Genomic DNA, 24417 nt, shown 5'->3' on the forward strand with positions numbered 1-24417 from the left:
CAGGATACAAAATTAACATACAGAATTCAATAGCCTTTCTATATGCCAACAATGAAACAACTGAGAATGAACTCAAAAAAATAATCCCCTTCACAATTGCAACAAAAAAAATAAAATACTTAGGAATAAACATAACAAAGAATGTAAAGGACTTATATAATGAAAACTATAAACCATTGTTAAGAGAAATTGAGAAAGATATAATGAGATGGAAGAATATTCCTTGTTCTTGGTTAGGAAGAATAAATATAATCAAGATAGCTATATTACCCAAAGCAATATACAAATTTAATGCAATTCCCATCAAAATTCCAATGACGTTTTTTAAAGAAATAGAGCAAAAAATCATCAGATTTATATGGAACTATAAAAAACCCCGAATAGCCCTGGCCGGTTGGCTCAGCGGTAGAGCGTCGGCCTAGCGTGCGGAGGACCCGGGTTTGATTCCCGGCCAGGGCACACAGGAGAAGCGCCCATTTGCTTCTCCACCCCTCCGCCGCGCTTTCCTCTCTGTCTCTCTCTTCCCCTCCCGCAGCCAAGGCTCCATTGGAGCAAAGATGGCCCGGGCGCTGGGGATGGCTCTGTGGCCTCTGCCCCAGGCACTAGAGTGGCTCTGGTCGCAACATGGCGACGCCCAGGATGGGCAGAGCATCGCCCCCTGGTGGGCAGAGCGTCGCCCCTGGTGGGCGTGCCGGGTGGATCCCGGTCGGGCACATGCGGGAGTCTGTCTAACTGTCTCTCCCTGTTTCCAGCTTCAGAAAAATGAAAAAAAAAGAAAAAAAAAGAAAAAAAAACAAAAAAAAAAAAAACCTTGAATAGTCAAAGCAATCCTAAAGAAAAAGAATGAAGCTGGGGGCATTACAATACCTGACTTCAAACTCTATTATAGGGCCACGACAATCAAAACAGCATGGTATTGGCAGAAACATAGACACTCAGACCAATGGAACAGAATAGAAAGTCCAGAAATAAAACCATATATATATAATCAAATAATTTTTGATAAAGGGGCCAACAACACACAATGGAGAAAAGAAAGCCTCTTCAATAAATGGTGCTGGGAAAACTGGAAAGCCACATGCAAAAGAATGAAACTGGACTACAGTTTGTCCCCCTGTACAAAAATTAACTCAAAATGGATCAAGGATCTAAACATAAGACCTGAAACAATAAAGTACATAGAAGAAGACATAGGTACTCAACTCATGGACCTGGGTTTTAAAGAGCATTTTATGAATTTGACTCCAATGGTAAGAGAAGTGAAGGCAAAAATTAATGAGTGGGACTACATCAGACTAAGAAGTTTTTGCTCAGCAAGAGAAACTGATAACAAAATAAACAGAAAGCCAACTAAATGGGAAATGATATTTTCAAACAACAGCTCAGATAAGGGCCTAATATCCAAAATATACAAAGAACTCATAAAACTCAACAACAAACAAACAAACAATCCAATAAAAAAATGGGAAGAGGACATGAACAGACACTTCTCCCAGGAGGAAGTACAAATGGCCAACAGATATATGAAAAGATGCTCATCTTCTTTAGTTGTTAGAGAAATGCAAATCAAAACTGCAATGAGATACCACCTCACACCTGTTCGATTAGCTATTATTAACAAGACAGGTAATAGCAAATGTTGGAGAGGCTGTGGAGAAAAAGGAACCCTCATACACTGTTGGTGGGAATGTAAAGTATTACAACCATTATGGAAGAAAGTATGGTGGTTCCTCAAAAAACTGAAAATAGAACTACCTTATGACCCAGCAATCCCTCTACTGGGTATATACCCCAAAAACTCAGAAACATTGATACGTAAAGACACATGCAGCCCCATGTTCATTGCAGCATTGTTCACAGTGGCCAGGACATGGAAACAACCAAAAAGCCCGTCAATAGATGACTGGATAAAGAAGATGTGGCACATAAACACTATGGAATACTACTCAGCCATAAGAAATGATGACATCGGATCATTTACAGCAAAATGGTGGGATCTTGATAACATTATACGAAGTGAAATAAGTAAATCAGAAAAAACCAGGAACTGCATTATTCCATACGTAGGTGGGACATAAAAGTGAAACTAAGAGACATTGATAAGAGTGTGGTGGTTACGGGGGGAGGGGGGAAAGGGAGAGGGAAAGGGGGAGGGGGAGGGGCACAAAGAAAACAAGATAGAAGGTGACAGAGGACAATCTGACTTTGGGTGATGGGTATGCAACATAATTGAAAGACAAGATAACCTGGATTTGTTGATCTTTGAATATATGTAACCTGATTTATTGATGTTGCCCCATTAAAAAAATAAAATTATAATAAAAAATAAAATAAAATAAAAAATTCTTCTGTATCCTGCCTTGGTATCTCTATGTAACCCACAAGATTAAGGTATGCTACTTTACAATAGTAGGCTACATCATCTAGGTCTGTACAAGCGCACTCTGTTGCATGCACAACTACAAAATTGCTTAATGACACACTTCTCAAAATGTATCACTGTTGTTAAGTGGGCCCATTCTTTAGGGCCCAGTTCTCAGTATCCATATACAGCTTTCATATTGTCCCATAGGTAACTAACTGTTCCACAGACTTAAAACTCTAATGCTTCAAAATTATACTGTAATTTCCATCTCTTTCCTATGTCTTCATCCAAATCTTTTTTCCCAGTAGTTCTCATTTCAAAGAATAACACCACACTCAATGTCTCATACAAGCCACAAATCTATGGGTCATCATTTCCAATTTCTTTTCTTTTACTGCTTCATCCAATGGATCACCTTTATTTTCTTTTTAAAGAAAGAGACAGACAGAAAGGGAGAGAGATGAGAAACATCAACTCATAATTGTGGCACCTTACTCGCTCATTGATTGGTTTCTCATATGTGCCTTGACTGGGGTGCTCCAGCTGAGCCAGTGACCCCTTGTTCAAGCCAGCAATCTTGGTCTTCAAGCCAACAACCTTTGGGTTCAGGCTAGCAACCCCATACTCAAGCTGGTGAACCCATGCTCAAGCTGCCAACCTTGGGGTTTCGAACCTGGGTCCTCACTGGCCCAGACCAACACTCTATCCACTGTGCCACCACGTGGTCAGGCAGGGTTACCTCCTTAATATTCATGACATGCGGGTAAATATTTAACAATCAGCTCTCCAGGCTATAAAACCCCAACTTATAACAGTTGCCTATTTTAGTGATGTAAACACTCCACCATAGCCATTTCAAGCAACCAACTTGATGTCACTGAAGGTAGAGTTGGAAAGAGATGTTCACAAATGGCTCTGGCACACCACTGCCTACTCCTCTGAAACATTTCTTACCTCCATGCCTTAATTCAGGATTTCATGTTCTTTCTTCTCAACTAACACAATTGTATGTTTATGGATTTCCTAACCTCTATTTCATAAACCAGTCTTCCCTCTGACATAGTCTCCAAAATATCTTTTTTTAAAGATTTTATTTATTGATTTGAGAGAGAGAAAGATGGTGAAGGAGGGGACAGAAGTATCAATTCATAGTTGATTTTTTTTTTTACAGGGACAGAGAGAGAGAGAGAGTCAGAGAGAGGGATAGATAGTGACAGACAGGAACAGGGAGAGATGAGAAGCATCAATCATCAGTTTCTCGTTGCGACACCTTAGTTGTTCATTGATTGCTTTCTCATATGTACCTTGACTGTGGGGCTGCAGCAGACCGAGTAACCCTTTGCTCAAACCAGATGAGCCTGCGCTCAAGCTGGCGACCTCGGGGTCTCAAACCTGGGTCTTCCACATCCCAGTCCGACGCTCTATCCACTGCGCCAGTGCCTGGTCAGGCCATAGTGGATTCTTGCATGTGATTTCACTGAGCAAGCCAGGTTTTCAAACCAGTGACCTCAGCGTTCCAGGTCAAGGCTTTATCCACTGTGCTATCACAGGTCAGGACAAAATACATTTCTAAAATCCAAGTCTTATTATGTTATTTTTTTACCTAAACTCCTTCATTCGTTTTCCACTGCCTACTTTTTATCTTCAATAAGACCCTTGATTAAAACAGAAAATTAAAGCCTGACTTGTGGTGGTGCAGTAGATAGAGTGTCAACCCTGGACACTGGACTCCATTTGAAACCCTGATGTCACCAGCTTGCGCAAAGGTTTATCAACTTGAGCATGGAATCATCGACAAGAAGCAATGGTCACTGGCATAAGCCCAAAGATCGCTGGCTTAAAGTCCAAGGTCACTGGCTTGATCAAGGGGTCATTGATTCAGCTGGAGTCCTCCAACCTAGTCAAGGCATGAATGAGAAGCAATCAATGAACAACTAAAAAAAAAAAGGGCCATAACTACAAACTGATGTTTCTCTCCCTTTTCTGTCTCTCTCCCTCTGTTTCTCTCTCTCTCTCCTTCTCACTTAAAAAAAGAAGAAAAAGACCCTCGTTATCTCTACTGACTCAAGCTTTATTTCTTCCCTCACTAGCCCCTATAACCTGTATTCCAATCACATTGACATAAATCATCATATTCATAGATATATAATGCTGCTCTATACCTTTGCATATCTACTTATTCTGTTCTTACACCCTAGGACAACCTTCCCTGATTTGTTCATTGAACAGGCCTCTTTTAAGATCAGCTCAAGTCCCTTCTCCAGGAAGTGATTCCTAAATTCCTAAGGTAGACTTGATGCTTCCTACTTTTATACCTACCATACATTTTTGTACCTCTAACAATCTTCACTGAATTTATTTCATTTCGTATCCATCCCTTCCCACTAGACATGAATTCTGGAAGACAAGAACTGGGTTTTGTTCATGAATATGCCAAACATGTAGTATGGTGAAGGAATACAGTAAGCTCTCAATAAACGGTGATTATTATCCCAATAACTAGCCAACATATATTAATTACTCAAACATCTGTTGAATAAAAACATATCACTATGTTCTTGCCATCTGCCCAAGGCCAAAGGACTGCAAAGATATTCAACCTGTACCTTCCAGACTGTCAGGGAGCCCAAGATCTACTGCCATTGTCAAAGAAACTGCATTGTATTTTCTATTTTTTTCTTTTTTTTTTTCTTTTTTTTTTTTCTTTTTACTTAATACAACTCTCCTAGAGCTTCCATAACAAATCAACCATCTGGCTTAAATAACAGAAAGTTACATTCTTATATTTCTGGAGGCTAGAAGTGCAAGATCAAGCTGTCATCAGGGTGCATTCTTCTGATGCCTCTCTCCTTGGCTTGCAGATGACTGTCTTTATGTTCACATGGCTTTCTCCCTATATGTCTCCAGGTCCAAATTTCCTCTTATTAGTAGCACATCAGTCATATTGGATCAGGGCCCACCCTAATTACCTCATTTTAACTAAATTACCTCTTTAAAGACCCTATCTCCAAACACAGTCACATTCTGAGGTAATGAAAATTAGGACTTCAAGACATAGGTACTCAACTCATGGACCTGGGTTTTAAAGAGCATTTTATGAATTTCACTCCACAGGCAAGAGAAGTGAAGGCAAAAATTAATGAGTGGGACTACATCAGACTAAGAAGTTTTTGCTCAGCAAGAGAAACTGATAACAAAATAAACAGAAAGCCAACTAAATGGGAAATGATATTTTCAAACAACAGCTCAGATAAGGGCCTAATATCCAAAATATACAAAGAACTCATAAAACTCAACAACAAACAAACAAACAATCCAATAAAAAAATGGGAAGAGGATATGAATAGACACTTCTCCCAGGAAGAAATACAAATGGCCAACAGATATATGAAAAGATGCTCATCTTCTTTAGCTATTAGAGAAATGCAAATCAAAACGGCAATGAGATACCACCTCACACCTGCTCGATTAGCTATTACTAGCAAGACAGGTAATAGCAAATGTTGGAAAGGCTGTGGAGAAAAAGGAACCCTCATACACTGTTGGTGGGAATGTAAAGTAGTACAACCATTATGGAAGAAAGTATGGTGGTTCCTCAAAAAACTGAAAATAGAACTACCTTATGACCCAGCAATCCCTCTACTGGGTATATATCCCAAAAACTCAGAAACATTGATACGTAAAGACACATGCAGCCCCATGTTTATTGCAGCATTGTTCACAGTGGCCAGGACATGGAAACAACCAAAAATCCCATCAATAGATGACTGGATAAAGAAGATGTGGCACATAAACACTATGGAATACTACTCAGCCATAAGAAATGATGACATCGGAACATTTACAGCAAAATGGTGGGATCTTGATAACATGATACGAAGCGAAATAAGTAAATCAGAAAAAACCAGGAACTGCATTATTCCATACGTAGGTGGGACATAAAAGTGAAACTAAGAGACATTGATAAGAGTGTGGTGGTTACGGGGGGAGGGGGGAAAGGGAGAGGGAAAGGGGGGAGGGGGAGGGGCACAAAGAAAACAAGATAGAAGGTGACAGAGGACAATCTGACTTTGGGTGGTGGGTATGCAACATAATTGAACGACAAGATAACCTGGACTTGTTATCTTTGAATATATGTATCCTGATTTATTGATGTTACCCCATTAAAAAAATAAAATTATTAAAAAAATAAAAAAATAAAAATAAAATAAAAAAATTAGGACTTCAACATATAAATTTTAGAGGTATACCATTCAGTACATAACAGCCTCCTGCAAGCCCCTCAAAAAAACAGGGGTTATAATTTAGTCTTCTTTCTTAGCACTTATGATGACTAGCTGAATAGCTAAAAATCAGCAGACTCTCAATTATTTGTGAGATACATAAATAAAGAACTTTGCCAGAAGTATCATCCATATCTGTGGAACACAACCCCTTCCAAATCTGGTGGCCAGCACAAAAAAATATATACCTTTACTCTTATCCTGAAAGAATGCTTTGATGCTTTCATAGTCTCAGGAGAGCCCTAAGTCAGACAACTATTTTTATACCCAATAACTAGCAGAAAAATCCTTAAGACTAGTCATTCAAAGCCAGCTGACAATACCCTCATCCTTCCAGATTCACTAGGGAAAGGTAAAAGATTATATCAGGACCTGAGAACTATTAGCTAATAATAAGATTACTGTCTCCAACTGTTCCATTTTAAATTTGAAATACATGCAAATGAAAGGTTCTTAAACATGCCAAATATTTTTTCTTTCCTTTTTATTTTTTTAAATATTAATTTGAGAGAGAGAGAGAGAGAGAGAGAGAGAGAGAGGAACATTGATCTGTTACTGTATGTCCCCTGACTGGGGATCAAACCAGCAACCTCTGTGCTTTGGGATGAAGCTCCAACCAACTGAGCAATCTGGCCAGGGCCCAAATATTTTTTCATTTTTTTCATTGACTTTATTAAAAAATTATACTGCTTTTCACTTTCCTTTCAAAAGTCAATCAAGGAAATAAATGCGAATGGTGAATACATATATACTCCAGTTATCCTGTTATAATATAATAGTAGTTGAATGATTGTAGGCAAATCTTTTAATCCCTCTTGACTAATTTTTCATACTTACAGATACTGTAATAACTTCCTATGATTAAGAAGAGGATCACATGAAATAACGAGGAGTCCAATGAACAATGTGAACTGAGGAACAGAATTGAGACAGAGGAGAGATCAAAAGGACCAGAGGAAAAGAGAACAGAGGAAAAGGGGATGATAGGATGGGATAAAGCTGAAGGGAAGGGGAGAGGGCGCAATGCGGAGGGGGGCAAGGGAGATGTTGAGGGGAATACGGGGAGGAGGGGATGCATTCGGGGCAACACTAGAATCTATGTAAACACAATAAATTAAAATCAACAATAAATAAATAAATAAATACAAAGAAATAACATTGGTAGGTCAGATGGTATAGTACCTAGAGTAAATGATTAAGAAATATTAGTTATTATTGCACAATAGATGTTCATGATGAAAATTAATGACATACTATAAGTATTTCCTGAGTCAAGTACATGTCTGTGTTTGATAATAGTGGTCCTGTGGCACACTTTATTATATTCTTAAATTTTGAAAATAGGTTATCTAAACATGATATATGTTTAATTATTCAAAATAATGAATCAGAACTCTTTTTTTAGCTAGAGAGAGAGGAGAGATGGAACAAACGGAAGAACAGACAAGGAAGGGAGAGAGATGAGAACGATCAACTCATAGTTGCACCACCTCAGTTATTCATTGATTGCTTTCTCATATGTGCCTTGACTGGGGGCTACAGCCAAGCCACTGACCCCTTGCTCAAGTCAGCAACCTTGGGTTCAAGCCAGCAACCTTGGGCTTCAGCTTCAAGCCAGCAACATTTGGGCTCAGGCCAGCGACCATGGGATCATGTCTATAATCTCACACTCAATCCGGTGACCCCACGCTCAAGCTAGTAAACCCACTCTCAAGCCAGCAACAACAGGTTTCAAACCTGGGTCCTCAGCATCCCATACCATTGCTCTATCCACTGTGCCACCACCTGGTCAAACTGAATCAGAACATTTTATTCCAAACATTTTGGATCAAGAAATGTTGGTTTAAATAGTTATAAAAATGTTCAACAATAAATTATGCTAATTACCAGATTTTTATTTGCTCATTAAATCAATCTTGAAGATCATTTACTTAGTAAATACATATTTCAAGTTTTAAACTGAACTGAAAAATAATCTATCTTCATGAAACACTATATTTAATATTTAATTTAGAATAATCTTCCAAATTCTTTCAATTTATTATGTTTTGGGTTTGTTTGTTTGTTTGTTTGTTTGTTTGTTTTGAGAGAAAGACAGGAACATCGAGCTACTCCTATAAGTGCCCTAAGTAATCGAACTACCTTCGCACTCCGAGAGGATGCTCCAACCAACCGAGCTATCAGGCTAGGACTTAATTTTTTTTTTTAATTTAAAGACAGAAAGAGGGAGGGAGAGGGAAGCATGAGGGAAGTGAAAAATTTATTTACTGTTTTACTCAGTCATGCATTCATTGGTTGCTTCCCATGTGTGCCCTGACTGGGGATTCAAACCCACAAACTTGATTTTTTGGGGTGACATAATTAACTGAGCTAACCAGCCAGGGCTCAAATTACTATATTGAGCCCTGGCTGGTTACCTCAGCAGTAGAGTAACAGCCTGGAGTCTGGAAGTCTCGGGTTTGATTCCTGGCCAAGGCACACAGAAGTAATTCTCCACCCCTCCCCCTTCTTTCTCTCTTTCTCTCTCCCTCTGTCTCTGACTCTCTTTCTCTTTCTTCCCCTCCCACAACCATGGCTTGAAAGGTTTGAGGAAGTTGACCCCAGGAGCTGAGGATGACTCCATGGCCTCACATCAGAGTGCTAAAATAGCTCAGTTGCTTGGCCCCAGATGGGCAGAGCATTGCCCTGTAGGGGGCTTGCCAGGTGGATCCCATTTGGGGGGCATGTGGGAGTCTATCAGTCTGCCTCCCTCCCTCTCACTTAATAAAAAAATAAAAAATTTTTTTAAAACCCTATATTGAAATCTGGCTTTTTAGCTCAGTTGATTAGACATAGAGTATCAACCCAAAAACCAAGGCTGCAGGTTCCATCCCTGGTCAGGACACATATGGGAAGCGAGTAATGAATGCATGGCTAAGTGGGACAACACATAAATGCTTCCCTCTTTCTTTCTTTCTCTCTCTAAAATCAATCAATTAAAAAAAACTATTTTGCACAATCAGCCTCCTTGGATATTTTTCTTAAAAGCATTAACAAATATATACCACAAATGTCTACTAATATAAATTATTCAGCATAAATTCACCCAACATTTATTAAGAAATTTTTTATCAGACCAGACCTAAACACTGGTGGAAAAAAGTCTATTTTTAAGAAGACCAAGTCTAAGTGAGGACGCTTAAGCCTTTCACTTTCTTATCAATAGTTATCATTTAGCTGAAAATACATTTTCTTACTTAAACAGAAATTTTAAATTTTACCAACCTTATGGTTGTTAAAATAAACAATGGTTTATTTTGCTGACATCTTTTTATAAGTTTGTAACGAACATTTTCTTTGTAGGAATTAAAATATATTCCCTCAAAGAAAGTTTATCCCGTTCTTTGCCATTTAGCACTTTCTCATCTGCCAGGATCTCAAATGTTTTGAAATGATCCAACACGCCATAAAATTTCAAGGCAAAATACTTTTTTTTTTTCAAGTGAGAGGCAGGGAGGCAGAGACAGAGTCGTGCAGGCACCTCAACCAGGATCTACCAAGCAAGTCCCCTACCAGGCAATGGTCTGCCCAGCTGGGCCGCTGCTCCGTTGCTCAGCAACCAAGCGATTTTTAGCTCCTGAGGTGAAGCCATGGAGCCATCCTCAGCAACAGGACCAACTTTGCTCGAACCATTTGAGCCATGGCTGCAGGAGGGGAAGAGCCAACTAGCCAGCACTCAAGGAAAAATACTTAGGTACAGTATGTGGCATTTAATAAGTACTAAGTGTTTGTTGAAAAGAGTTTCTTCCGTCTGACCTGTGGTGATGCAGTGGAGATATATATCTATATCTATATCTATATATAGATATATTTATATATATGTCATACACACACACACACACACACACACACACACACACACACACACACATGTTTAAAGCCATGGGAGTGGATGAGTAACTTAAGAAGAGGGAAGAGTGGGAGATAAGAACCCAGGTCCCAGATCTAAGGACGTGGGTGGAGGGAGTTGGGTAGAATGAAAGAGCCAAGAACAAAAGGAGTGGAGAAGAGGGAAGGACCTTTTTGGAAGATGGCTACAGTGTTGCCTTTATCCTTCTCCCAAAGCTAAAGTGTGGCATGGTTCTTCACCATTCCTTCAGTGTGCAGGACTTTATTTCTTTATTGTTTTCCAGGACAGAAGAGGAAGATTTTAGGTTGTTTTATGCAGAAGAAAGTCTTTGGTTTATTTCATTTTTATATTTTTGTTTATTTTTCACTGGAAAGCTATTAAAATTAAAACAAATTAAGTTGTTTTTATAATAGCCTATCTGAACAATAAGAGGGTAGATATGATAACTTTCAGAGAAACTGCTTTTTCAAGGCAAATTCATTGGATCTGTAATATTTTAAAATCTCAAATACTATTTCCCCCATATCTTTAGATGACACATAAGAAAGAAAATTAAGTTTGGCACTCTACCCCTGCATGAGGGGACCTCACTAAGAGAAACATCTATACAAGGAGAATTCATGTAGCATTTTTACAAACGTAGCCTTTCCATAATCAAAACCACAGCACCCACTTCAGTTACTCCCACCAGAGAAGTCAGTCTTCTTATCATGCATGTCAATTCCATTCTACGAAAAGCAAAACTGCTCTTTAGAAACCATTGTTTCAAGAATTCTCACCTACAAAACTAGAAGAGGATAAAATACCCCATGAGAGTAAGATAAATAGCTAATATTTATCAACATTAAGCATAAAACACTGAATTGAACTGGTATAAAACCATCCTATGGATTAACCCATAATGTACCAACTGGGAAGTCTATTTCTTTTTATTAGTAGTAGTAGTAGTAGTACAGTTTACATTCCACATTATTTTGTATTAGTTTCATGTGTACAGCATAGTGGTTAGACAATCATAAATGCTATAAGGTGTTCTCCTTCACTATTTCCTGTACCCATCTGGCATCATACATAGTTACAATATTGACTGTATTCCCTGTGCTGTACTTGACATCCCTGTGACTATTTTGTAAGTACAAATTTGTACTTCTTAATCCCTTCAACTTTTTCACACATTCCTCCAACTGCCCTCCCATCTGGCAACCACTAGAATGTTCTGTGTCATGCACCCCCATATTCATCAAAGCATTATTCACAGTAACCAAGACATAGAAACAACCAAAGTGTCCCTCGATAGAGGATTGGATAAAGAAGATGTGATATATACAGTATACACAATGGAATACTACTCAGCCATAAGAAACGATGACATAGTATCATTTACAACAACATGGATGGACCTTGATAACATTATACTGAGTGAAATAAGTAAATCAGAAAAAGCTAAAAACTGTATGATTCCACACATAGGTGGGATACCAAATTAGACTCACGGACATAGATAAGAGTGAAGTGGTTACCAGGGGAAGGGAGATTAGGGGGAAGGCAGTTGAGAAAAGGGTATAAAGAGGGACAAATATAAGGTGACAGAGGATGATTTGACTTTGGGTGATGGGTATATAACATAATCGACTGTCAAATGATGTGGAGATATTTACCCAAAATCTATGTACTCTTGTTGATCAATGTCATCCTGTTAAATTTAATTTTATAAAAAAAGGAATGTCCTGTGTCTATGAGTCTGTTTCAATTTCATTTATTTTGTCCTTTAAATTCCACATGTAAGTGGAATCATATGGTATTTGTCTTTCTCTGACTGACTTTATTTCAATTAATGTAATGTCCTCTAGGTCCATCTATGCTGTCACAAATAATAAGACTTCATTTTTACAGCTGAATAGTACCCCATTGTGTAAATGTACCACAGTTATTTTATCCACTCATCTACTGATGGGCACTTGGGTTGTTTACATATCTTGACTGTTGTAAATAACTCTGCAATGAGGTGGATATGTTCTTTTGAATTAGTGTTTCAGTTTTCTTCAGCTAAATTCCCAGAATTGGAATCACTGGGTCATAAGGCAGTTCTATTTTTAATATTTTGAGGAAATTCCATATTGCTTCCCACAGTGGCTGCACAGGTCTGCATTCCCACCAACACTGCACGAGGGTTTTTTTTCCTCCATACTCTCACCAACACTTGTTGTTTGCGGATTAGTTGATGATGGCCATTCTGACAGTAGTGAGTTGATATCTCATTGTGGTTTTATTTTGCATTTCTGATAATTAGTGACCCTGACCATCTTTTTATGTCCACTGGCCATCTGTATGTCTTCTTTGGAGAAGCGTCTATTCTGGTCTTCTGTCCATTCTTTTATTTGAGTGTTTGTAGAGTTGTATGAATTTTTTTATAGATTTTGGATATTAACCTTTTATCAGGTGTATTATTGGCTAATATATCTGAGAAGCCTATTTCTCTAAGATAAATTCTTCTAAAATACCAACTTACATTTAGTAAATCACCCACTTAGTGAAATTAAAGGAAATCCTACATTCACATACAGCTTTTTCCCATACTACTTTACATCCATTTTACCACTTATCTAACTGTATCAGCGATGTCTTTTAAGCCTCTGTTTAGAGTTCTTGTAGTGACATCTATAACTCCACCCTAGTCCTAGGCCAGGATCTTCATAGACCTCAGAGTCGAGTCAATGTCCATAATTTACTTCCCCTGGAATTGTCGGGAGGATGTGTCAAAGTGAAGACACCTGGGCCTCACCACAAAGATGGAATTAGCATGATATTTGTAAGGAGACATGAAATTTTTAACAGTTCTGATAGGGACTTCAAATTGTGTAAAGAAGACAATAAACTCAAAAGCAAACATCACTACCTAAGAGCTATGGGCTCTTCTACTTACTCACATTATTATTTGGAAACTACTACTATAAAATCAATTGAACAAAAGGGAAAGTGTCACTCTGGCTAAAACCCTATCTTATAACAGAAACAGCTTATGACTATTATATTCTATAGTACATATCTCATGTATTTTTACTGAATTAAAGCAAAAATTGGGGGATTTAAAACTTAAAGATCTTAGAAGTTATACCTTATACAAAATAAGCTGAGAAAAAATATACCAAAAATGTTAAAAATGTAAAGACCTTAAAAATCACATGTGTAATGCCTGTCATTTATTTGAACAAAACTAAAAGGTCTAATATTTAAAACTTCAAATCTTTATTTTTTTCAAAATAAAAACATTCATCACATTTTTAACAAAAAGATTTTTATTTTAAGGATTCATATTAAATATACCTAATATAAAATTATTATAGCTTTACAAGTAATTTTTTGATCAATATATAAAGATTTATACATTTATAAGAACAAATACAGTAATATATTTTTAAACATCAAAATATAATTTATAATTTCACATATTGTTTACTAGATTTCTAAAAGCCAATCTCAAATATATACTTTAAAGTATATAGCAGGGGTCTCCAAGCTTTTTACACAGGGGGCCAGTTCACTGTCCCTCAGACCATTGGAGAGCCGTACTATAAAAAAAACTATGAACAAATCCCTATGCATACTGCACATATCTTATTTTAAAGTAAAAAAACAAAATGGGAACAAATACAATATTTAAAATAAAGAACAAGTAAATTTAAATCAACAAACTGACCAGTATTTCAATGAAAACTATGCTCCTCTCACTGACCACCAATGAAAGAGGTGCCCCTTCTGGAAGTGCAGCAGGGGCCAGATAAAGGACCTCAGGGGGCCGCATGCAGCCCGAGGGGCCGTAGTTTGGGGACCCCTGGTATATAGTATGAGCTTTATAAAATGGAAAAACTTTTTTCCCATAAAAGTCAAATATTTTACCTATATACAATATTCTTACATAGCACAGTTTAAAATATTAATGCTTACTTAAAACAATCTTCCAGAATTCTTTTAATTTTTTTTAGTATAGCTTCAAAAAATGTTTATGGCTGTGTTTAAGTCTTACAGATATTTAATATCTCCAACTGAACTTTATTTTTAATTGAGAGCAGAGGAGGCAAAGAGACAGACTCCCACATGTGCCCCCACCAGAATCCACTTGGCAAGCTACCCATGGAGCAATGTTCTATCTGGGGTGTTTCTCCATTGACAAACAAGCTATTTTTAGCACCTAAGGTGGATGACACGGAGCCATCCTCAGTGCCCTGGGCCAACTCACTTGAATCAATCGAGCCGTGGCTATGGGAGGCAGTGAGGGAGAGTGAGAGAGAGAGAGAGAGAGAAGGGATATAGGTGGAGAAGCAGATGGTCACTTCTCCTGTATGCCCTGACTGGGAATTGAACCCAGGACATCAACACACTGGCCAGGGCTGTCATAACAAATTTTTACCCTACTAACTGGTAATAACCATGAGTAGCTTTTAGAACTAGGTCTTTAGGTAATAGGTAGGCACAGGCTGTTCCACATGTCTCCTTCACAATCTTAGAAATATTTTATAACCATGATATCTGTAAGGACTTGCAATTACTCTGATATCTCTTTCAATCTGTGTCAAGAGGACAAGAAATGTGCATGTCACACAGAGCACTAGTACTTGGGACTATGAGTTCAACAGCATCTCCTCCCTCTTTATTACTCATAACTCCTAGTCTATTTCTTCCAACAGAACAGCAGCAATGCTGTTGGGATCCATGTTTTCAAATGCATCAGAAAGGAAGAGGGATTTATATGATCAATGTTTTATAGCTTTGGTGGATAACTGTGCTTTTTTTAGAAAAATCAGCATTTTGAAACATCATGTGGAAATAAAATTTATTTTGTTATGATGCTCAGTAGACAATGATAACTGACAGATATCAGGAAGGCTCTCTCTAAACTTGATGCAGTTCTATAGCAATGACATGGACCCAAATAAAGTATGCTTTACTTGAAAGATATGTATTTGTTAAAGTTACATGAGAAATATTGCAAATTAAAAATCGTTTGGAAAAATTAAGTTATCTCTATTTAGTCATATTATAATGTTGGATATAGCAACCCCAAAGAAATTATGAAGCCCAGGCAGGTAACTGATTACTGCTTTTATAATTGAACTCAAGTTTCACAACATATCATTATATAATTACATTTTTTAAAACATCACAAAAAAACAAAATGTGCCTATTTGTAACCATCAGAATGTGTGCACTTGAGGAGGACCAAGCTATACACAGGGACCAATGGAACCTAATGTCCAGTCATCACTTACATGCTCTCCTGAGGAGAAAGCACACAGTGCACAGTGTATGCTCAGTGGCCACTGAAAATCAAGAAAAAGTGATCATTCTCCACTGGAAAAAAAATGACAGAACAAGAGAAAAGGACAAAGACCTTCTGAAAATGTTTAGTGGCACCAATGAAATTGCATGTTTTAAAAAATATGATTCATCTCGCTGTAGCTGCAAAACAGTAGCCCACACCATTAGACTGTGACATTTAAAAAGAAAGCAGGCTCCTTGTGTGCACTGAGAGTCACTAAAAGGCACCAAGTTCACAAATACATATATGTTCAGGTAAGGGAACAAAGGGACATAAAGAAACTGACCTTGTTATCAGTTTAGCTACAGAGGTAAGAGATGAAGACATTTGAAGGAAAAATCTATTAGTATTAAAGCACTTGTGCCCAGCTGAAGCCCTTAATAATGATGACTGCCCATTCAGTGCTGACAATTACAGTGACCGCTGTGCATGGACATCAGTACTCTACACATCAAAACCACAGAGAGATCACGGTGAGCACACACACTATATGAATTGGAGATTCCATAAATCGAGGAATTGGCACCAACTGTCAATCTTTTTTTTTTCTTTTTTTTTTTTTTTCTTTTTTGGTGACAGAGACAGAGAAAGGAACAGACTGGAAGGGAGAGAGATGAGAATCATCAATTCTTTGTTGCAGCACCTTAGTTTCTCAGTGATTGCTTTCTCATAAGTGTCTTGACCAGGGTGCTACAGTAGACCAAGAGACCCCTTGCTCAAGCCAGCGACCTTAGGTTTAAGCTGGTGAGGCTTGCTCAAACCAGATGAGCCCGTGCTCAAACTCGCGACCTCGGGGTTTCGAACCTGGGTCCTCAGCATCCCAGTCCATTGCTCTATCCACTGCGCCACCGCCAGGTCAGGCACCAACTGTCAATCTTCAAGCATGCCCATAAGGAAGAAGAAATGGACATTCACCAATAATAAATAATGACTCATCATTTCAAATCTAACTTCTAATGACAAGAAATGTATTTTGTCATTCAAACTAAAATGTTTCTTTGGGCCTCCTAAGTCATCCAATAACTTTCATCCTTAAAAAAATATTACTTCTGGCCCTGGCCGGTTGGCTTAGTGGTAGAGCATCAACCGGGCGAGCAGGAGTCCTAGGTTTGATTCCCAGCCAGGGCACACAGGAGAAGCGCCTATCTGCTTCTTCACTCCTCCCCCTTTCCTTCCTCTCTGTCTCTCTCTTCCCTTCCCACAGCCAAGGCTCCATTGGAGCAAAGTTGACCCGGGCACTGAGGATGGCTCCATGGCCTCTGCCTCAGGCGCTAGAATGGCTCTGGTTACAACAGAGCAATGCCCCAGATAGACAGAGCATCGCCCCCTGGTGGGCATGCCAGGTGGATCCCGGTGGGGTGCATGTGGGAGTCTGTCTGACTGCCTCCACATTTCCAACTTCAGAAAATAAAAAAATAAAAAATAAATAAAATAAAATAAAAAATATATATATTACTTCTTTTTTGTGGGTCTCCTAATAAGAGAGGTAATATTGAAAATTAATAAGCATTTGGGAATCTCCAAGAAAATAAAACCCACAAAACAATTAGCATATAAAAAAAGTAACCCTGAGCTGGATTCTATTTTCAAATGACGGCAAGAGTAGGAGGTAGGGGAGCTAGAAGAGGCTAAAGAAAGATAAACGTTGATGGAAGGAGACTTGACTTGGGGTGGTGAACACACAATACAATATACAGATGAGGTATTATAGAATTGCACACCTAAAACATATATGATTTTATTAAGCAATGTCACCCCAAAGAGTTCCATTTAAAAAATTTTTAACTGATGAACAAGAGCACAAGACAATTCATAAATACAACTACTTTTGTTAAATGTTAAAAACTAAAAATGCTTCTGGGCAGGTTTCAGATAAATGAGACAGTGAGTACCAGCTACACAGCATTAACTTAAGTGAAAGGCAGTAGAGGGCAGTCAAAGCAAAGCTGCACCAGAAAACAGAGGTATCTAAGCATCAACCCAGCATGGGAAGGGAGCTACTTCAGAGTTCCCTGCACACACCCTCCCCGTTATGATTCCCGATGACCACGGCAGCACACAGCCCTCTCCTTCTAGCACTTAGAACAATGTTTGCTCACACCAGGCTCTGCCTTATTAAGTGATCTGTGTTGAAACTATTGATGTCCTTTTCTCTTACTTCCGTAAAATGTCAAATAAAAGTAGTAAGACAATCACTTACCACCAATTGTCTCAATAATGTAAGGTTTAAGAGAGGGTCTGTTAGAACTCTAAAATGATAGGCAATATATTTTCTCATTTCCTCCTTTATTTCTACTGCAGGGGGTGGGGAAGTCTGTTTCTGATGGTGTCTCCTCTAAAGTGTAGGGAGCTTAAAAGTATTGCTCGTTCACCCAAAAAGTGTTCTCAAACACAGTTAATGTCTGAGTAAATCTCTCAAAAGAAAAGTTCTACAAAGACTATAAAAAACCTTCCCAGGAGTGCTTATAAAGAGTAACATAGGAAGGAGGTACAGGTGAAAATGAAATAATGTTTTAAGAACTGACTTACAAAATCAAGTAGAAGCAATTTCCACCCTATCTGCCTTCTCCACCCACCCTTCTCCCACACATGCAAATACACAGCACAGCCAATTTCAACAATAGGTTTTAAGAAGCAAAGAAGCAATATATCATATAAAGAACCATAAGTTAAAAGTCAATCAATCCCAGTTTTAGAAAGAAAGAAAGTAGATCATAGACATCAATCAACAAGCTTTAGGAATCTTCCTTCCCTTACTCAGTGGATTAGAAACTAAAACAATGCTTCTAGACCTAGAGTACGTATAGCTCACATTTCATTTTTCAAACATATTCTGTTCAAGCCACTATAAGGAAATGAAGATACTATGAAGCAAATCATACTCCAATTCTAATTGTCACTGCAATAAAATTTTGCAAAAGAACTGCGAAGTTATTGCAATCAACCACTTACTTACATGTGAAAACAAACCAAAGGTAGAGGTATTAATGGGGAGCAAAATCTATTTAACATACTCCCTAAAACGTACTTTACAAATAACTGTTGAATGAATATTAAAATTGATCAAATTTTAGGTAATATATTTTGAGCACACTACATCTTCAACTGCATTAAAATGTACTCAGAAATTACAACTGTATGTCAAAACAAAGAATGTATTCTATACACATAAAACCAAACCAGAGTACATAACAGTACCTAAACGCAGATCATACAAGGTTTTAAAATTTTTTTAAAGACTTTAGTTATTGATTTTTCAGAGAGAGGAAGCAGAAGAGCGAAAAGTATCAAGTCATAGTTGCTTCACTTTAGCTGTTCATTGTCTGCTGTTCTATGTGCCTTGACTGGGCAAGCTCAGGATTTCAAACCAGCAACCTCAGTGTTCCAGGTCCATGCTTTATCCACTGCACCACCATAGGCCAGGTTATAGGGTGTTCTTGTTCTTGTTTTTTTATAAAAGAACAATGGTTCACTTGCCCAGTGATGGATCATCCACATAGCGACATCCTCGTTTGGCATCACCGATGGCTCCCCAAACTTCAAAGACCAATTCTTGTGGGAACTCAAAGTCTCCAAAGGTTTTACCAAGTGCCACAGAAAATTCTTCTGTATTATGCTTGTCCTTTCCAGCTTCGAAGATTGCGGTAGCTATCAAAAACAATTTTTAAAAATTATTGACATATGAGACAGCATCAGAGGACTGAGAAAAATAGCACCAGGAAAATTACTTCCTAAAAGCAACATGCACGAATATCATATTTTAGTATGAATTAAAAGTAGTAAGATACTCTCCATCACATATCAAGGTAACAAAGATTTTTTTTTTTTTAGGTTTTAATTTTTCATTATAGTGAGAGGAGAGAGAAAGAAAAAGAGAGAGAGAGAGAGAAGTGGGGAGGAGCAGGAAGCATCAACTCCCACATGTGCTTTGACCAGGCTAGCCCAACGTTTTGAACAAGTGACCCTAGTATTCTAAGTCGAGGCTTTATCCACTGCACCACCACAGGTCAGGCTAGCAAAGAGATTTTTAAACAATCTTCCCACTGCACCCCTGCCCTCTCCTCCACCTCGGAGCCCGTCAGGGGAAGCTCTGGCATTCCTACAGGTAGAGCAAGGACTCCTAAAAGAAAGCCCTGTGGCTCACACTGCCAGGAAAAGGTACCGCCTTCCCTCACACACCCCCATAGTCACCAGCACTATCTGTCGCCTCTACCAGCCCCTTCCACTGTGATAACACCTAGTCCTACCTCTCCAAAGGAAAATGACCAAGGATACCAACTTCCAATAGGTCAATCAAGCCAGGGAGAAGGGTAAGATCTTTCCACTTATGGAATCAGGTAACATTTTCTGAGCCCCTTTCCATTTTGGGACAGACAATGAAGATGGTTTTCTAGTAAGTTACCGAAGTTTTATGTTTTATGTCTGAGGAACCAGCATTTCCATGAGTACATATTCCCATGGGAACTGTCCCAACTGACTGGGAGATGATGTAGATATGGTTTGAGACTTGGGTGAAGAAACTCCAGGTGAAACCCCAGCCTCTCCTTTCCTCCCAGGTTAAGGCTGAATGAATCAAAGACTGTATGATTTCTCTGAATGAGTCAAGAGGTCTGGTCTTTCAGCTAAAACCCAGAAGGGCTCTTAAGAGCATTTAATAACTGTTACTCATCTCAAACAGTTCAGTACTAACATACACAGGCAAAGGGGAAGTGAGATTCCACAGAAGGGCACTACAATCAAAGCAGAAGTGGGATGTGGATGGGTTGACACGGTGCAGGGGTCGAAGCCCTAGTAATGTAAAGAAGCTTCCACATGGCTGGACTGCCCGGTGGAGAGTCCAGGTATAGAAAGGACAGCACAGGGTAGGTAGGGGCAGGAGGTGGGGGCAAGAGCCATACTAACGAGAGATTGGTTGCATACATGAGAACTGATCACATAAACACACATACACAAATACACAGGATAATGGGATGCAGGTTTGTCACTGTCAGAGAAAGATGAATAGGGAAAGAAAGAAAACGAGGATGAAATTGGAATTATAAAGATCAATTAAGATATATATGTATATATTTCAATAGAGCAATTAAAATATAGCAGTAAATATATGCATATATATCCCTCAATCCACATGGGTGCAGTGAGACACCAGTAGCCACAAACATACAAAGCACCTAGACCTTGCTTCTTACAAATCATTCTTCACGAAAGGTCTGAGAGTTCCTCAGAGAAATGGCTGATTCCAGGGCTGGAGCAGGCACAGTACAATATGAACCAAGAACATCTTCCGTCACAATGTCAGAAAGTGTCAAAAATGGTTGGAACATGTGAAAAAGTCAGAGAAGTCAGAGTGAAGAGCTCCCTCTGACCAAATCAGGGACAATATGAGTATCAAGGTAAGCAGTATGGTAGTAGATTACAATACCATTGAACAAAACAGAAAACCATGAATTCAAAATGAAATGATTAATTAATTGACTGACTGACCACTTACTGACAGATGGAAGTAAGGAAGGAGGTTGATTCATGAGGAGCAGGATATTCAGTGTGTCAGAATATCTCCACCAAACACTTATTAATTACAAAAAAAAAATAACTTTACAGTAGAACTTAGCAAACACCTTTAAAAAGTCATCAACATGAACAATCTCAATAATAGAACAAACCATTATTCTGTGCCTCCTGAGAAGATGTAATGAAAACAAAATAAGTATCACATTTGTTACAAAGAGATGTAACCTGAATGAATTATTGGGGAAAAGTAGACAAACCAAAATTGAGGAACATTCTATAAAATAACTGGCTTGTTCCCTCCAAAGTATCAAAGTCATTAAAAATCAAGAGTAGGAAACTATTTCAAATCAACACTATAAGTTAAATTAATACAGGACTTTGAACATGCCCTTTCACTATAATGGATATTCTGACATTTGGTGAAATATAAATACAATACGACCATTAGCTGGCAGTAATGCAACAATTTAATTTCATGATATGAATGTTTAGACTATTGTTAAATAAGAGAATAACTTACAGCTTTTCAATTATTTTAAAATTTATAATTATAGTTGACATACAATATTATATTAGTTTCAGTTGTACAACAGAGTGATTCAACATTTATCTACCTTACAAAGTGATCACCACAATAGTACCCATCGTCACCACACATAGCTATTACAATATTATTGACTCTATTCCATCTGCTGTACATTATATCTGATGACTTATTTTATAACAGGAAGTTGGTGCTTCTTAATCCCCTTCCCCTGTCCATAGAAAACACACACTAAATATACAGGGTGGTGGACTATCATTAAAGTAATAAATTCTCTAAAGGCTCAAAAGAAGAAAAGTCTTTGTATTCTATTTTTAATTGTTCTGTAAGTTTGAAGTTGCTCTAAAAATATTTTTTGAAAAGAGTAAAGTGTGAGGAAGAATTAAATCTCGTCTCTTCATCACCATTCCCCTCTCTTCTACTTTGCCTCAAGCCTCAGCCATGACCCAAGAGCTTCTCCACTCATGAACCTAGAGTGGAACACTTTAAAAAGGAGAAGTCCTCAGCTGCACCTGGACCTTCCGCTCCAGCCCACAGGTGTATTAAAACTTCATATATTGGCCCTGACTGGTTGGCTCAGTGGTAGAGCGTCTGGTGTGCAGGAGCCCCGGGTTTGATTCCCGGCCAGGGCACACAGGAGAAGTGCCCATCTGCTTCTCCATCCCTCCCCCTCTCCTTACTCTCTGTCTCTCTCTTCCCCTCCCACAGCCAAGGCTCCACTGGAGCAAGGTTGGCCTGGGCGCTGAGAATGGCTTTGTGGCCTCTGCCTCAGGCACTAGAATGGCCCTGGTTGCAACAGAGCAACGCCCCATATGGGCAGAGCATCACCCCCTGGTGGGCGTGCCGGGTGGATCCTGGTAGGGCGCATGCGGGAGTCTGTCTGACTGCCACCCCATTTCCAGTTTCAGAAGGATATAAAAAAAAAAAACCTTCATATATTCTTTAAGTGACACGCCAAGGCTGGCCAGGATGTAGTGAAGCAAACTCTCAGATACACTGGTTTGACTTTGTAAGTTTGGCTGCTGAAACTCAATTTGTTAAAAAATATCAAAATCCTTTGAAATATTCATATCCTTTGATCTACTAGCATTGCCACTTCTGGGAATCTATACTTTTTCCTTCCAGTTTTATTGAGATATAACTGACATACATCACTATATAAGTGTAAGATGTATAGTATAATAATTTTATATATATACACACACACATGTGGGCAAAAGTAGGTTTACAGTTGTGAGTATGCGAAACACAAAGCTTATTTTCTATTATTATTTATTAATGATTGTATAACTTGTGTTATAACTGCAAACTGACTTTTGCCCACCCTTGTATTTTTGTTTTGTTTTTTTGCCCACCCTTGTGTATATTATGAAATGAATACTGCAATAAGTTTAATTAACATTCATCATCTCAGATATAAAAAAATGAAAAAGAAATTTTCATTTTCCTCTTGTGATGAGCACTCTTAGGATTTACTCTAACAACTTTCATATATATCACACAGCAATGCTAATTATAGTCATCATGTTGAACACTACTTCTCTAGTACTTACTTATAACAAAACTTCTATCTTTAGACCATCTTTATTCAATTTCCCCTCCTCTTACCTCTCATCTCTGGCAACTACAATTCTGGCTTTTTTTTTTTTTTCATTCTGGCTTTTTTTTGTCCCTGAATATAAAAGTAGGAATGCAATTAGATAGACTCCTACATGCCTGCCATTCGGGATCCACTCGGCATGCCCATCAGGGGGCGATGCTCTGCCCATCTAGGGCATTGCTGTCTGGGCCAAAGCCATTCTAGAACCTGAGGCAGAGGCCATGGAGCCATCCTCAGCATCTGGGGCCAACCCTGCTCCAGTGGAGCCTTGGTTGTGGGAAGGGATGAGAGGTAGAGAGGAAGGAGAGCGGGAGGGGTGGAGAAGCAGATGGGCACTTCTCCTGTGTGCCCAGGCCGGGAATCAAACCTGGGACTTCCACACGCTGGGCTGACACTCCACCGCTGAGCCAACAAGCCAGGGCCAATTCTGGCCTTTTTTTTTAACAAGTTTGGGTTTGGGGTGGCTTTTATTATAAGATTCCAAATATAAGTGAGAACATATATTGTAGTATTTGTCTTTTTCTGTTCAGCTCATTTCACTTAGCACAATATCCTCAAGTTCTATCCACATTGTCACAAATGGTAGAATTGTCTTCATTTTGACAGCTGAATATTCCATTATACACACACACAACATACACACACAACATACACACACACACCACAACTTCTTGATCCATTTATCTCTCGTAGAAACTTAGGTCGTTTCTATGTCTTGACTACTCTGAATAAAGCTACAATGAACATGGAGTGCACATATTTCTTAGGTATAGTGTTTTCATTTCCTTCAGATATAAGGGAATCTATATTTTCTAAAAAATCTCAAAAACACAAAAAAGTTTAACATAAAAATGGACATAATAGTATTAAAAATATACCTAAGATGTAGAAACATTAAGTTACCTCTG

General features: G+C 38.5%; 1 protein-coding gene across 1 annotated transcript in view; it reads right to left on the reverse strand.

Annotated features, from left to right (window-relative positions):
- Positions 1 to 13877: 13877 nt before the first annotated feature.
- GIPC2 (GIPC PDZ domain containing family member 2) overlaps positions 13878 to 24417 on the reverse strand; it is an 84719-nt gene continuing 74179 nt past the window's right edge. The window contains exon 6 of the mRNA XM_066268828.1: positions 13878 to 19502. Within this exon, the coding sequence (XP_066124925.1) occupies positions 19324 to 19502 (179 nt within the window). The 3' untranslated portion in view covers positions 13878 to 19323. The remainder of the gene's footprint in view (positions 19503 to 24417) is intronic.

This window comes from Saccopteryx bilineata, chromosome 3 (assembly GCF_036850765.1).
Source record: "Saccopteryx bilineata isolate mSacBil1 chromosome 3, mSacBil1_pri_phased_curated, whole genome shotgun sequence".
Classification (NCBI taxonomy): Eukaryota; Metazoa; Chordata; class Mammalia; order Chiroptera; family Emballonuridae; genus Saccopteryx; species Saccopteryx bilineata.